This window comes from Ictalurus punctatus, chromosome 6, assembly GCF_001660625.3.
Source record: "Ictalurus punctatus breed USDA103 chromosome 6, Coco_2.0, whole genome shotgun sequence".
NCBI lineage: Eukaryota > Metazoa > Chordata > Actinopteri > Siluriformes > Ictaluridae > Ictalurus > Ictalurus punctatus.
This window is the reverse complement of record NC_030421.2, coordinates 33,001,387-33,017,100: the sequence shown is the minus strand read 5'-3', so window position 1 is coordinate 33,017,100 and position 15,714 is coordinate 33,001,387. Positions and strand designations below refer to the sequence as shown.

Genomic DNA, 15,714 nt, shown 5'->3' with positions numbered 1-15,714 from the left:
GGACGATGCATGCTGTAGGACATGGGTAGCATTATATTATGACAGGAACCATTATAGTGAATTCTGAGATGTATTAAGGACAATCATTAATCTGTTTCTGAACCACCAGTGGATTTCTTCTAAGAGCTTTAGTTTAATTCACACTCACCACTGGGTTCCTCTTTGAAATCCTTTGAAACCAGTATAAGCTGAGACTTGTTTTTGGTCTCAGGCAGCACTTCAAATCCATTAGATACTTTGGTACGTTAAGCTTTGTCCGATTAAAAGCATTTTAGCCTTGAACCCGCTCTCAGATGTTTCTGGCGAAGTGATGACATCGAATCCACTCCGTGTACCCTTCCCTTCTCCTATTTAAATAAGTTTCCTGCTAGCACGTGCTCATGGCCTGAACTCACTCCGTTCTGATTTTATTCACTGCACTGGTCATTCATTTCGCTTAAATTCAAATGTTGTCTTGTCCTCCGTCTTAAAACTACTGCAACGCTGTAGATGCCATAATCCTTTCCCTAAACTCTGTTTTTAGGACTCCATAAAAAATTTCCTAACAATGTTCCAAGTTAAACTGGTCTAAATATTTACATTTCGTGTTCCTTTAATTGGGATCAGATTTTCAGAGCTCTAGGAGCAGAATGAATTGTTTCATACAATTGTTATGTTAGTGCCCAAGACACTTGTACAGGTTTGCCATGCTACTGCATACAACGTACTTACAACAGTATATGTAATGCGTATATACTTAATTGTTTTCCTACAGTTACTTAGGGCAAATATTCTAACATGGGGCACGTAAACCTGCCACCATTAAATCTGATCTGCATTTTGGTTCATTTAGCTCATTGCAGTGGTTGGAAATGTTATGAAATGTGCTCATTCTGAGCTACTAAACAGGCTAATCTATTTTGTAGTCAGGGGCCCCTTTAAACATTTTAACACACAAGCAGAGATTTATGGTAATTGATTAGGCCAGTCTAGGACCGTCCACTGGCTTGTGGTACCTTCACCCCCACCCTGCGAAGGCTGTTGATGTCACTAACTGTTGTTTTTGGGTTTTTCTTCACAGCTCTGACGATGTTCGTGTCCTTATCCGACCTGTTCAGTGTCTGGTTGTTAGCACACCAGTGGTTTCTTTCCTTTTCACGACATTCCAAATTGTTGTATTGGATACGCCCAATGTTTGTGCACTGGCTCTGATAGATTTTCCTTCGTTTCTTAACTTCAAGATGGCTTGCATTTCTCCCGTAGACCGCTCCCTGGTCTTCATGTTGGTTTATCCTTTTTCTTAGCAGTCTTTACAGGCAAAACCTAAGGCTCGAACCAAGAGTTAGAGACATTCAGAGCTATTAAAGCAATTCAACGGGACACACTCGGGCGGCAAGAAACACATATCAGTCACGCGTGCCGATATTTTTTTGATCACTTGAAAAAACACACGGGTGGGTTCAAACAAAAGGTGCCATGTTACGTTTTAAATTGTTTAACACGTGTGAAATTCATCTTTTGATCCCAAACCCAAACGTCTTCAGTGTGTAGCAAAAACAATCGAATTGGCCTTGCTGTTCCGATACTTTCAGAAGGGACTGTACAAGAATACTTATTTATTTTTAAATCCTTATTTCTGAGTTTCTTCCCAGATAACCCATTTTATTAAAACTGCCATGGGATCCCAGTTGACATCATTTATAGGCATCACGACTTGATAATGTGGGTTGTGGTTCCACTTCTGTAACAAAATTTGAAAACCACCGATCCCTGGGCTGTACTTCAGACCACCGGTGGTCGCTCAACCCACTTTGAGAACAATGACTCTAATTCCTTCAGGAGCTGATTTAATTTAAAAAGGAATGATAGTTGCTGGAAATGAAAACTAATCTACCACTCCTTCACTATATGGCTTTGGCAAATGCTTTGTTTATCCGTTTCCCCCCCGTCAGTCTAATGTCCATCTTTATTGAGAGTCCTCCGTCCTCCGTCCTCCAGCGTAACAAACGCCACACTCGTTATACTGGGAATGTCACCAAAACTGACTTTAATCAGAACTAGGCTAATTTATTCTGAGAATGAAATAATGAGTAAAAACAATTAAGATTACACATTAAATGAGCATGCAGCTGTTTTTGGTACCCGTCTGATCTCTGCTCCTCTGCACCAGAAGATGCAGGTCTAATTTTGCTTAACATTCAGAGTAGAGTATTTTTGAATGATAAGGTCCACAGGCTCCTCCGTATTTACAGCAGGGTCGGAAATTGCCAGGTTTTCTCTCTTTAAACTCTGGTTTTCCTTCACAGTGGTGAGGTTATCGGAGGACAGTGTTGGTGTGAAAGCACACAGGCCACATGTCCTATGTTTTCCACATGCTGTGAAACACTCCATTCCGTGCTAATGTTGTTTTGTTCAAGATTTTGATCCCCTTTTTGATGCCAGCTCCTATTCACAAAAAGCTGAATTAATTCCGTCCAGGTGTCCCGAGTTCACAGTGGCTTCTCACCTCTGCTAATCCCACTCGCACAAACACAATGAAGGCCGTGAATGATCGATTGCTTTTTTTTTTTTTTTTTTTTAACCTCAGCACAAACGTCACAGGGGAGCTGAGCCCGCGGTTGTCCAGCCCCTACGGCCGTTCAAACTGAACACGTTATTCGATTATACTCCAGCTTTCATTAATGAATAGATTAAGAATAAAACAATAGCAGGGACTGGGGACAAATGTCCTGATATGATATGCTTTTCATTACAGGGTTAAAGTGTGGCACGGAGACGGGCAGAGCAACAAGGCCCATTTTGGTTTTAATCAAGGTCAGCGCTCTGGGCTTTCTTCACAACGGAGCGTGTTCTTTTGGAGCGAGTGGTGGAAAATGTGACTCGACTGGTCCACTAGACACCTGTTGAGTGTCCCCTCCCTTATCTGATCCGTACTGCTTTTCAAACAGTAAATATGCACGTTTCGGTCTCGTCACACAGTGTGTGCAGAAATATGAATTGCACAAGCACTGGCTCGTCTCTTTTCATTTCATCTTGCAGACACCTGTTCTTAAGATCTTCTGAAAACACATTTCTTACTTTTATTTTGCATAGCGGTGTTGATTCCACCGCCAGGCTGAGCTGTTCTTCATAAGCAACTTATCTGTTTAATATCATTGCTTACAATATACATATTGAAATAATAATCAGGGTGGGGGGGGCGGCAGCAGCTGTGGTTCAGGTGGTAGAGCGGGTCGTCCACTAAGCGTAGGGTTGGTGGTTCGATTCCAGGCCCACATGACTCCACCTCTCGAAGTGGAACCTGAACCCCAGTGATGTGAGAGTGAAGGAGAACCAGTGTAAAGTGCTTTGGATGAAAGCGCTAGATCAGTGCAGACCATTTACCAATGACTAGAAGGGCAAAATATGAGAGGAAAAGGTTATTTATTTATTTGCCTTATATTAATCTAAAAGTATATTCTAAATGCTTCCATACAGCGCAAAAATGACCTTCACATTTGGACAGCAAGTGTGTAGAGTAATTACAGAAATAAATGTTTTGGACACCAGCTGGGTTCCTCTCTATATTGCGCATTCAAGACATTAATAACTCTTACAGAAATCTACAGTGTAGAGTAAAAATATCAAAAGAGCAAGACTGAGGATAACAATACACGGTGTATTTGGAAAAAACAACTTTGAACTCGAATACAGATACATTTACACTGCTTCGGGGCGGCACGGAAACGTTCAGCACCTTTAACAAACTTAGTGCGTTTATTTCTGTATTTAATTTTTTTTTTTTTCAAAAAATCACTCACCCCACATGCTCAAAATCACACTAGTTTTTCCTTTCCCATTATCATTTGTACCTAGAGCAAGCAGGTTTCTAACCCCCCCCCCCTATACATTTAGTGTCATGTACGGCCTATAAAAGACTAAAAGATGTAATAAAACAATATTCCAAAGCAAACAAAAGGAGGTTCTACGGAATCAGATACAGTGCAATCAATTAAACAAGGGTGGATTAAAAAACAAAGAAAAGAAAAGAAAAGAAAAGCTGAAGTAGGACAGGGTATTACAAAAAAAAATAAAAAATAAATCCCGACTGTCTACATGTGAAATCATTATTCGGTAATACTGTGCAAGAGAGAGAACTTAAAAATGAGTTCATTTAAATATTTATAGAATAATGATTTTAATTAAACATCATTTGGCCACGGTCCAATCAAGGGAACCTGTCTATTCACATTCAGAAAGAAAGCAGCTCGCGTAGGTAGTTCACCGAGGCAGTAACCCGACTGTGTGAAATAAGAATAATAAGGAAGTGTTGCTGATGACAGAAAATCATTCTTCTGGACGTCGAACATAAGTGTAGAAAGGTGGTGGTGGTGGTGGTGGTGGTGGTGGGGGGGGGGTTAACACTGCTAGAAGTGAATAGACATCTGAAGGCACTTAAGTTAACAAGGTACCTTTCTGCTTTTCGGTTCAATCACATGCAGTCATCAGTGAAATATTACCAGTGCAAACAGCCTCAGCACAGCGACTGCAGCAAACTTCTAGACTGGAAGGAGGGAGGGCATTGAGGCGGTCTCCTTTAGCAGGTTCACATGCATCACTGTAATGGAAGGGACGGACTTCTCCATGCCGACATACCCATACCGAGTTCATGTAACCGCAAACCATGTCCTTCTGGGAGCTCAACCAAATGCTGGGCATTCAATAAAGGCCCAGTCAAAACCACCTGCCGGGTTTATTTTATAGGCTCGATGAGCGGGAAATTCAGTAGGAGCCGTTCATCTAAAAAAGAAAATAAAAAAAATTAATAAAATTCAGTGTTAGTATAACCATAAAGCTTAAATCTACTCAGGACAGAGAGACTGCTGAATGATGGAGCATAGTGGTCTGAAGTCATTGATGGAGAAAGAATCATTATTTCAAGCTAACCCTAAACACATTGTTATATCCTGGCCATACAGACAAGTGACAAAGTTTAAAAATAAAAATCCCAATAAATAAAGGGTGTTATTAAAAGGTCTTTGAAATGGTGCCTATTAATAAAGGTGATACACTCCATCAAATGACATAAAATTTACATTTTGCAGTAATTTTCACAATTTAAATGAACAACATGGAAAAAGTAAGTACACCCCTACTTTTAATCACTCCATCAAATCCATAAAATTATTCTCAGGTGTTGAAGATGGGGTTCCAGTGATTAGAACCTGCTGAGGGAGTGCAGGTGGAACCGGTCTTATTTATACCCCTCTCATATCTAGTGTCTGGTGTTCCCTTTGTTATTGAGGTGTGTGGAGTCATCATGCCAAGATATGAAGAGTTCGGTAAGACCTTCAGAAAGAAGGTTGTGGATGCCCATGAGTCTGGCGAAGGATTTAAAAAGATCTCAGAATTATTTGAAATACATCATTCCACTGTAAGGAAAATCATCTACAAGTGGCACGGATTTCAAACGACAGCCAGTTTGTGCAGGACTGTCCGTCCCCGCAAATTCAGCCCAAGAGCAGAGCGTCTGAAGCAAAAAGAAATCTCCAATAACCCCAAAATCTCACCACAGGATCTGCTAGTGAGTCTTGCAGCTGTTGGTGTCAAAGTGCACGCTTCTACAATCGGAAAGAGATTGCACAAATTTGACCTGCATGGGTGGCGTGCCAGGAAAAAGCCTTCGCAAGACTACAGTTTGCCAATGAGCATATAGATAACAACCAGGCCTTTTGGAATAATGTGCTCTGGACAGATTAATCAAAGACAGACATGTTTGGCCACAGGAACAGCAGACTAAAAAAACCAAAACACCACCACCACACAACCACCACCAGTAGACATGTCTGTCATAGACCAAAGACAGCTTTTCAGGAGAAGCCCCTCACACCAACTGTGAAGCACGGTGGTGGAAATGTTAGGTTTAGGGTTGCTTCGCTTCCTCAGGGACTGGACAGTATGTATTTGATTCATCTATGAATTCTGCATCATATCAAAGAGCACATGAAGATAACGTGAGGCCATCTGTCTGATAGTTGAAGCTGAACCAAAAGTGATCCTTTCAACAGGATAATGATCCTAAGCCCACTAGCAAATCCACCAAGGGACGTCTCAGAAAGAAGAAATGGAGGGTTACGGAACGGCCGAGTCCAAGCCCGGATTTGAATCCCATTGAAATGTTGTGGGAGGATTTTCAACAGTTAGTACATGCAAGAAAACCCTCAAACATCTTACAACTGCAAGAATATTGCATGGAGGAGTGGTCAAAAATTCCAGCAAGTCTGCTGGACAATCATGCAAAACACCTACACGAAGTTACTTTATTTAATTATTAACTGTACTTAATTTTTAAAATGTATAAAACTTCAGGTCTCACAAAAAAAAATAAAAAAATTGCAGATGTGGCCTGAGCAGAATTTGGAGTTTGGCACCCCTGTTATATAAAGATCTCTGTATGGATCCTATGACTGCATATTCGAGTTGCATAGATAAACTTCAGAGATTTCTCTGGCCAGTCCAACCATCCAAAGCTTTAGTGGATCATGTACTGGAAGCACGCCGTCCTGCCCATACCACAGCTATGAGGACGAAGTTGAGTAGCATTCAGCAGAACGCTCTGAAGCCTGCAGGTCCAACAAGAACAAAAGCAGATTATTCTGCCACGTCCATGACCAATTGATTTTAAGCATTCAAAAAAAGGACAAAAGCTGTTTGAGCACATTTCATGCGTTGTAGAGTTGCTGTCTAGGGCGTTTAACCCTTGTATTCTGTTCGCTATTTAGCAACAGATGTACTGTTCATGGGTCATATTAAGTAGCTGAGACAGAAAATAAATATTTCAACTGAGACAAAGACACGTATGGGGAACTGTAAAGATGCACAAATCCACTTCACATATTTTGGGATCAGGTGTGTATAATCAAGTATGGGTTTTAAAAAATAAATAAATAAATAAAAAATAAATAAAATAAATGAATACTAAGAGTGAATGCACCCATTTGTTGAATTTAAAAAATCTGATGTGTTCTCAGGGTCACAATTAACTAAAACATACATAAATATGAACAGGAAGGTGTAATAGCAGATGCACCAAAAGTTAATTGGTCCTTTTTCGTGCTCAAGAGAGAAAATGAGCACATGAACTTTGATGGTGAAATAGACATTTTATTATAGTTCCACTTCAGTTAACAAGGTTAAAAAAATAAATAAAAAAATAATAATAATAATAAAAAATAATAAATAATAATATTAATTTTAAAAAAAGGGTCCTTTTTTGAACACGAGTTTGCGTGACTGTCGATTTTTTTTCCTTGGAATTCCATTTCTTTGTAGAAAACAAAGCCTGGTAAGAGAATTGTACAAAACACTCCAGTAAAGTAACCCTGAAGAAATAAGAAATAAGATGAAGGCCAAAAAACGCAGACGTGAAGATAAAGTGACCTGCATTCACTCTCACATATCTTACTAGAGCGCTCAAAAAGACCTTGACAAAGAAAGGATAAATTTAGCGCCCAAATGGATGGGTATGTACTCCTACACATGCAATAATACAAAAACAAACAAAAAACCTTAACCACAATTAGCTTTTTAAAAAAAAAAAGAAGAAAAAAAAAAAAGCCAGATCAAGTCTTTAAAACATGATAAATCTTTCTACACCAGGACGGCTATTTAAGGAATTATAAGACAGAAAAGTAGCCGAGGCTTGGACAATACTATTCCACCCAGTGTTTGCATGAAGACGGGAAATCATGGCACAAATAGAGTATTTTTCTGTCTTTAGGTTTGTGTACTTGTGTATATTTGATTACTGGCATCTGTTTTTAAAAAAACAAACAACAAAAAAAGTACGTTAAAATGTACACACACACACACACACACACACACACACACACACGGTCTACTAGAGCGCAGTAACTGCAGCTGTATTCATTCCCAGTTTCAGCCTCACAGCGAGTGCAGACAAGCAGAGAGGAACACATCCTCCGACAAGTCCCCAATCCAGCCTTTTTGACCGAACGCAACAGCGGGCCACACCACAGAACCAATCAATTCACATTACAGTAGAGAACATGAGTAATAAAGTCAATGTTTAATCAATGCTCTGCCAAAACTCAAGAGTCAATAGGAAAATTTTTCCTTTCCCAACAACTACATTAAGCTTTCCCTGAAACTGCACACGTGACAATATAATGCGTTAAAGGTATTCCACAGAAAACAGTAGTCATTACAATACAATGAAACTATTGGAACAGTTTCAATCAAGGTGCGTTTATGGGTGTACAGGAAAGGCATACACTAGATGTATGTGGACACCTGGCAATCACACCCATATGGAGTTCTTCTCCAGAACTGTTGCCACAGAGGTAGAAGCACATCATTGTAGAAGATGTCTTTGTGTGCTGTAGCATTACAGTTTCCCTTTACTGGAAATAAAAGGGCACAAACCTGTTCCAGGAAGACAGACAGACAACGCCCCTGTGTGCAAAGAGAGCTCCATGAACACATGGTTTGTTGCCAAGTTTGAACTCGAGAGTTCTGCAGAAAGCCCGGACCTCAACCCCATGGAACACCTTGGGGATGATGCTCCAGGCCGCCTTGGCCGAAAAAACTAAACAAAAGCATGTGTATGATGGTCAAGTGTCCACAATGTTTGGCCATATAGTGCATCTTTAAGACCCAGCTGGCTTTGTGAAGATGTTTCAATTTACATTAAATCAGTCAGATTATTATTACTTTTTTTTTTAAGATTGTTGCAGCCAAAAATGCTCGATTTTGTTGCGTTTTTCTTACATTTTTTGAGCATTTTTTTGTGGAAAGCTACTTGAATTGGCGAAATTGCATGATATTGTTGTGCACGGTCATTTGCAGTGAAGTTTGTAGGTAAACGATAGCCGTTTTAACTGTACTCGTGTTCGACACGTGATTCGAAGACGGCTTTGGGTGAAAGTGCATTGTGATGTCACATGACAAGTCTCGGCCCAAATCTGCGGTAAATTTTGAAAAATCGCAAGCTCCTCCGAACATCGCAAACACTGTTTGTTTGAAAATCCTGGAGGGACTGAGGAACGCTCCAAGATATTTGAGCTGTCATCGTTTGTCAGATAGAACGATCAGAATGCATTGAGACAACACAATTCAGCCAAATGGCAGAAAGACACGGTTTAAAATGGTGCTCTATAAATCAGGGTTTGAAAATGTACATTTATTCTAAGCACAAGATCAAACAACGGCTTCAAACATTATAAAAAGTACAGAAATTATTTATGATCCATTCAGAACCTTAGAAGTACATGCCTATTTAAACATTACAGTGCCCTCAACTAATATTCGCACACTTGGTAAATATGAGCAAAGAAGGGTGTGGGGGAAAAAAAATATATGTTTAACCTTTTGATCGTTTGTTAAATAAAGTCACAAAAATACTCTGTTCTCGGATATCAAACAATTGCAAGCACAATTCTGGTTCATCAACAAACAAACAAAAAAAAACCAACAACATTGTTAAATATAGGTGTGCAACAATTATTGGCACGCCTATGAATTCATATGAGAAAATTATATTTGTATACAAGTATAAATATAAAGGTATAAATATGAGGTAACACACAGGCCAAATTCCCTTAGTCACTCATAACAATGGGTAAGAGCGAGGAATATAGCTGTGATGTGCGGCAAAAGGTTGTTGAGCGTCACACAATGGGGCGTGGCTATAAGAAATTAGCACAAGCATTGAAAACGCCCATTTCCACCATCAGGGCGATAATTAAGAAGTTCCAGTCCACTGGAGATGTTATGAATCGACGTGGAATTGGACGCGTGTCTATATCGTCGCAACGCACTGTGAAGAGGACGGTTCGAGTGGACAAAAAGGATCACAGCTGGAGAACTGCAGAAGTTATTTGTGTCTTGGGGTCAGAAAGTCTCCAAAACTACAATACGAAGTCACCGACATCACCACAAGCTGTTTGGAAGGGTTTAAAGAAAAAAGCCTCTACTCTCATCCAAAAACAAACTCGAGCGTCTTCAGTGTGCAGACACGACTGGAACTTCAAATGGGATCGGGTTCTATGGTCAGATGAAACCAGAATAGAGCTTTTTGGTCATAAACAGAGAGGTGGTTTTGGAGCACACAGAGAGGTAGCCGTATGGAGAAGTACCTCATGCCCACGGTTAAATATGGAGGAGGATCTTTAATGTTTGGGGCTGTTTCTCTGCCAGAGGACCTGGACATTTTGTTAGGATACACGGCATCATGGACTCTATCAAATATCAACAGATATTAAATGAAAACCTGACTGCCTCTGACAGAAAGATTCAAAGGGGCCGTGGTCAAAATCAAGTTCCTGCCCTGACCATCCCAGTCCCCTGACCCGAACCCCATAGAGAACCTGTGGGTTGAACTGAAGAGGAGAGTCCACCAGCGTGGACCTGAAATGTGAAGGATCTGGAGAGATTCTGTACGGAGGAACGCTCTCAGATCCCTCGCCATGTATTCTCCAACCTCATCAGTGTTATAGGAGAAGACTCAGAGCTGTTCTCTTGGGAAAGGGAGGTAGCTCAAAGTATTGACTAAAAGTGTGCCAATATTTGTTGCACACCTATATTTATGAAAGCTTTTTTTAATTTTTATAAACCCGTCTTGTGTTTGTAATTTGATATCCATGAGAGCAGAATATTTTTAGGGGAATTATTCGAACAAAAGATCAAAATGTTAAACAATAAAGGATTTTTCACAGCCTCCTTTGTTCATATTTACCAAGGGTGCCCATATTAGTGGAGGGCGCTGTAACTGTTGGACAAGAGAGCTAATGTGCGCTGGTTTGCAGGGTTAACAGAAAAACATTTCCACCCCAACTACATCTCACAAACCGCACAAAAAGACTTGAAACTAGCCCAGAGCCAAGTCTGCGTTTTCACCATGGCATGCGTGTATTGGTTACTTCAAAACGAGTCCAATTTGGCATTTAAAAAAAAATAAAATAAAAAACACACCCACAACCATGACAACGCTGCTAGCGTGACTTGAGGGGCCGGTGTATGAATCACAGGATGATTTATTCTGCATTCAGCTGTGATCGAGCTGTGCTGTCAAGGTCATACAGCTCTCTGGACCTCATACAGCTTTTCTGAGTCCTGCTCGCTCAGACGCATCAAATCGAGACCCTCGCATCAAACGATATGATTCGCAGAATATGATTATATTGGAAGTATGAAATCTGCAATTTAAATAAATCACTGACTAATTTAACTCATACCAAAAACAAACAAACAAACAAACAAAACAAACAAACAAACAAACAAACAAGCAAAAAAGTTAGAATTGCGCTGGCTCTCCCCTACATGCTTTTACAGCTTTAAATCACCAAAAAGGGGAGAGTCACCTAAGAAAAAACTTTCACTACTTTCTCTGGTAGGAATGTCTTAATACATTAGTTTTATTACGCCTTACTCAGACAAAACAGAACAGTTACGCAAGGGTGGAAAAAACTTTTCACCAGCCTACATCTTACAATGATCGAACATGATGATACCCTGCTTACACTCATTAGAGCTTCCAAAAAAAAAAAAAAAAAAAAAAAAAAAAAAAAAAAAAAAAAAAAGCGTGGAAGTTCCATTACTCAGAGTCACACACAGTCAGCACAAGACAGTTTAAAGGTCATGACTCGTGTATTTAGAAAGAGAATTATGGGCATTTAATTCTTGAATCTCCAACCACCAACACAGCTTAAATATGAATGCGTGCGAATTGTAGGTATTCGCAGAAAACGATCCCGAATTGATCCTACGTGTTGCCTTTAAAAATCTAGGCAATGATCATCTCATTTACTCTATGAAATAAATAAATAAATAAATAAATAAATAAACAAACAAACAACCTGCTTTCAAATGTGAACCAAGTGAAAACTTCTTTATGAAATGCCCCGCCAATGGGTTTGTTCTCTACATAGGAATCTACATTTCTTTTAACTCCCTGGCAGCGCCAACCTTCTCAAGAATGATTTATAAGAGGATATAATAATAAAGAAATAAATAAAATAACACCTAAAAAAAACAGAACAGCTCGACACCATCCAGGTGCCCATTTCATTTCAACACAATTCAATTTTATTTGTACTGTTCTTTTAAAATTAGACACAAGTAGCTTTACAAAGATTTGGATACATCTTTAGATCTCTTTCCTAATTTATACTATATGGCCAAATAGTATCACACATGTACATGTGCTTTTTGAACGTCCCAGTCCAGATCTATAACCTGCATTTCAACCCGATTTACCCCTGCGGTCTATATATGGGCAGCGGTGGCTTGGTGGTTAAGGCTCGGGGTTACTGATCAGAAGGTCAGGGCACTGCCAAGCACTCCCTTGAGCAAGGTCCTTAACCCTCTCTGCTCCAGGGGGCGCTGTATCATGGCTGAACCTGCGCTCTGACCCCAACTTCCTAACATGCTGGGGTATACGAAGAAAAGAATTTCACTGTGCTGTAATGTATACGTGATCAATAAGGACTCATTATCATCAAAGAATTGGAATATGTTCATGGGGTTGAGGTCAGCGCTCTTCCACTACCTATAGATGTTCTGGTCCAGTGTCCACTAACGTTTGGCCATATAGTGTATTTATTTAGGCACCAAACAAACATTATTGCCTTGAAGGGGAATGAAGTGCAGGACCATGTCTACATCAAGAATCCACGCTAGGCCATTTGTGTGCGCGCACGTGTGTGTGTGTGTGTGTGTGTGTGTGTGTACACTCACCCTGCTGTCATACTCCAGCACAAAGGGAGGGATGTCGATCTGTTCCGGTAGGATGCAAGTGAAGAGCTGCTGCAGGTTGTCTATGTGATGGACCTTCTCCTTCATCCCAGGAACACCGAACATCGTGAAGAACCACGTGGATACCTGAAACAGTGGAGTAACAATTTGCTTGGCTCGACACCCTTTTCTGGTTTCTCTTAAAAACATTAACCAAAAAGTCCCTTCAATCTCCCTGTTCCTCAAATCGGTTCACTATGCAACCAGACACAAACTGCTATGAGGCTGGTCTATGTGAAGCCCAAAGAATTAAACATGGATGCTTGGGCTTGTACTACAGTGAGCTTTAAAAACAATGTTATGGCCAAACTCTTAAAAAGGGAAGCAACTGCTATACCAATGGAGTCCATCTTAAAAACCGTAATCATTCATCTAACAAGTCCGACACGGTCAAACTAGAACGGGGATGATCCGTCGTCGAATTGCAGAGGGTTACAAATCGAATTTCATAAACAGAGTAAACCAGCAAAGAACTGTGGACTATATAAACATGTAAACATAAATCCTCACGACGATTTCACATGTGCGCTAAACACATGGAAATACTGCTCGAATGGAATCGGGGAAAGAGAAGTCGATCACATTGGGGATGCAAACGCTGCAAGGGTAGACAGAAATACTTTACCGAGCCTGACATTTCAAAACAGGAACAAGTCTGTAGCATTATCTGCATGAACAAGTTACCTTCGAACGAAACGTGGGATGAACAAAGTAGAAAGCCTTCAGATTTTTTTTAAACCTGGAAGAAAAGAAAAGAAGAAAAAAAAAAGGACACAGAGGTGCATTTATGATATTTATCACCATCTCAAATAAATCATATCACATCACAAAACCACATGCACAACAATAACCCAGCCTTTTTTCGACAGAATGCTCAAATTCAGTTTTTAGGTACTCTGTCTTTAGTTAAAAGCCTACAGGGCTGTCCATGGCACACAGGGAGTTCTCCAACACTGCAGTCCAAATCTGGGAAAGTGTGATCTGAGGGGTACATCTTTCCTACGAAGGACACCCACGTTCCGAACGTCTCAGGATAAAACTGATCGCTATAATGACTCCAGTCAGATAGAAAGAAGAAAAAAAAAAAAAAACACCCCGAAACATAATGAACCAACAAAACACAAGCGGTTTTAAGAGTTGTAAAAACCTCAGAAGGTTGGAGAACCTGAGTTGTAAGGAGTGAAGAACAGAGCCAAGTGTGAGGTCTCCACATGCACTGTGTTTCTTGTCAAACTTGATACAGAAGAAAAGTAAGCATGCATTTATTTATTTATTTATTTATTGTTAAACGAAAGCATGAATTAGTGTAAAACTGTCAAAAGGAAGGGGGAGTTGTTTTTTTCCCCCCCTTTTTCACCCCCCACCATAGGAAGCTCTACAAAGGCGAGATCAAAAGACTGATTAAAACACAAAACACTACCAAAAGTTGTGAAGCTTGCTAGCATTCCCACTCTGTAGCACTCTAGACACTTCTGTTTTCTATTTTTGAGGCATTAGTGCATCCTGAAAACACATGATCTCATGCTCTAACTTCCAATTAATGCTGAACCCCGAACAGAAACTCGAAACCAGGAAACCACCTCGCCTGGACTTTCACATGAACGACTGTGTCACAACGCATCAAAAGAAACTTCTACGCAGTAAAATGAAACTCTGCAGTACAGCATCCGCAACAGGACACCACCTTTTGCATACGCCTTTACTCGGATAGGTTGTCTTCCGCCATACGAGTAGTCACAGGCTCTGATTTAAAGAGTGTCAAAGCCAATAGAGTCAGTCCCAAAACATTAGCTGTTGGAGCCAAAATCCCCTTCCAATTCCCCCCAAACAGTGCCAAACAACAACCAATTCATTTCTCTCTTCTGAGAATAAATGACATCCTCTTGGCTGCATTCACACAGCAATTTGGCACACAGTAGGGCCGGGTGACAACAGAGCAGGTATGAAATGGGAAAGTTGGAATCCAAGTACACTGGCTGCACTCTTCATCCAAATTCAACAGATGGGTTGGGAAGGTCAGAATCCTCGCTTTAAATCTAGATAATGGAGAGCAGGCTTAGGGAACAGATATGAAGTCTCCACTTCTCCCAAATGTGTGCGCGCGTGTGTGTGTGTGTGTGTGTGTGTGTGTGTGTGTAGTAAACGGTGTCGCAGTGCAGACGGTTTTTTTTTTTAATTTTTAAAAAAAAAAAAAAACCCACAATAGACACAAATGAAATCCCACCAAGGCTATTTCCTTTACCGACTGCGCAGTCATTGCATCTGCTCACAAAAGGCTTATATAAAAAGGTCTCTGGGTGGAATCTGCGGACAGTTGTGCACGTTTTCTGCAATAAATAATATCATGCAACAAGTTGTCTTACTTCACATCAACAATGTCATAGAGCCTTTTGAGGAAGTCGGTGTCTAGGTGATTATGTTCACCGGTGAGCGTGTGGAAATACACCATCACGTATTCCTTGACTGTGATGTGGTCCATCACATGGATGAAATATAGCAAAGCCTAAACATACAGAGAGAGAGAGAGAGAGAGAGAGAGAGAGAGAGAGAGAGAGAGAGAGAAATAAAAGAACACACACACACACACACACACACACACTATAGATCCGGAAAGCTGAACATGTGGTATTGATAATTTAATACAGCACATGTAATAGAACACATGAATTAATAAAACTGACTGCTTTACCTTCTCCATATCGATGAGTGTTACTGGAATGTTTCTGCCTACCACCACCATTACTGTTCTGCCATACATGTCAATACCTGCAGGCAAAAACAAAGCGTCATGGGTACAAACATGTGAAAACAAGCTCCTGGATCGAAAAACCCTCCCAGCTGTCATCATTCTCATACATCGAAATATTTCCTGAACCTTTTTCAGCTCCTCTCAACAACTCATTTACTGTTCATTAGGTTATACAGTCTGGAATACTTGCAGCC

The 15,714-nt window shown here is 40.3% G+C and overlaps 1 protein-coding gene across 2 annotated transcripts in view; it reads right to left on the bottom strand.

Annotated features, from left to right (window-relative positions):
- Positions 1 to 3,385: 3,385 nt before the first annotated feature.
- The window catches only part of gdap2 (ganglioside induced differentiation associated protein 2), a 21,427-nt gene continuing 9,098 nt past the window's right edge, over positions 3,386 to 15,714 (bottom strand). For both annotated transcript variants that reach the window (XM_053680612.1, XM_053680611.1), the window contains 5 exons: positions 15,461 to 15,537; positions 15,135 to 15,274; positions 13,456 to 13,510; positions 12,715 to 12,858; positions 3,386 to 4,758 (listed from right to left, as the gene is read on the bottom strand). In XM_053680612.1, the coding sequence (XP_053536587.1) occupies positions 4,741 to 4,758; positions 12,715 to 12,858; positions 13,456 to 13,510; positions 15,135 to 15,274; positions 15,461 to 15,537 (434 nt within the window). In that variant the 3' untranslated portion in view covers positions 3,386 to 4,740. The remainder of the gene's footprint in view (positions 4,759 to 12,714; positions 12,859 to 13,455; positions 13,511 to 15,134; positions 15,275 to 15,460; positions 15,538 to 15,714) is intronic.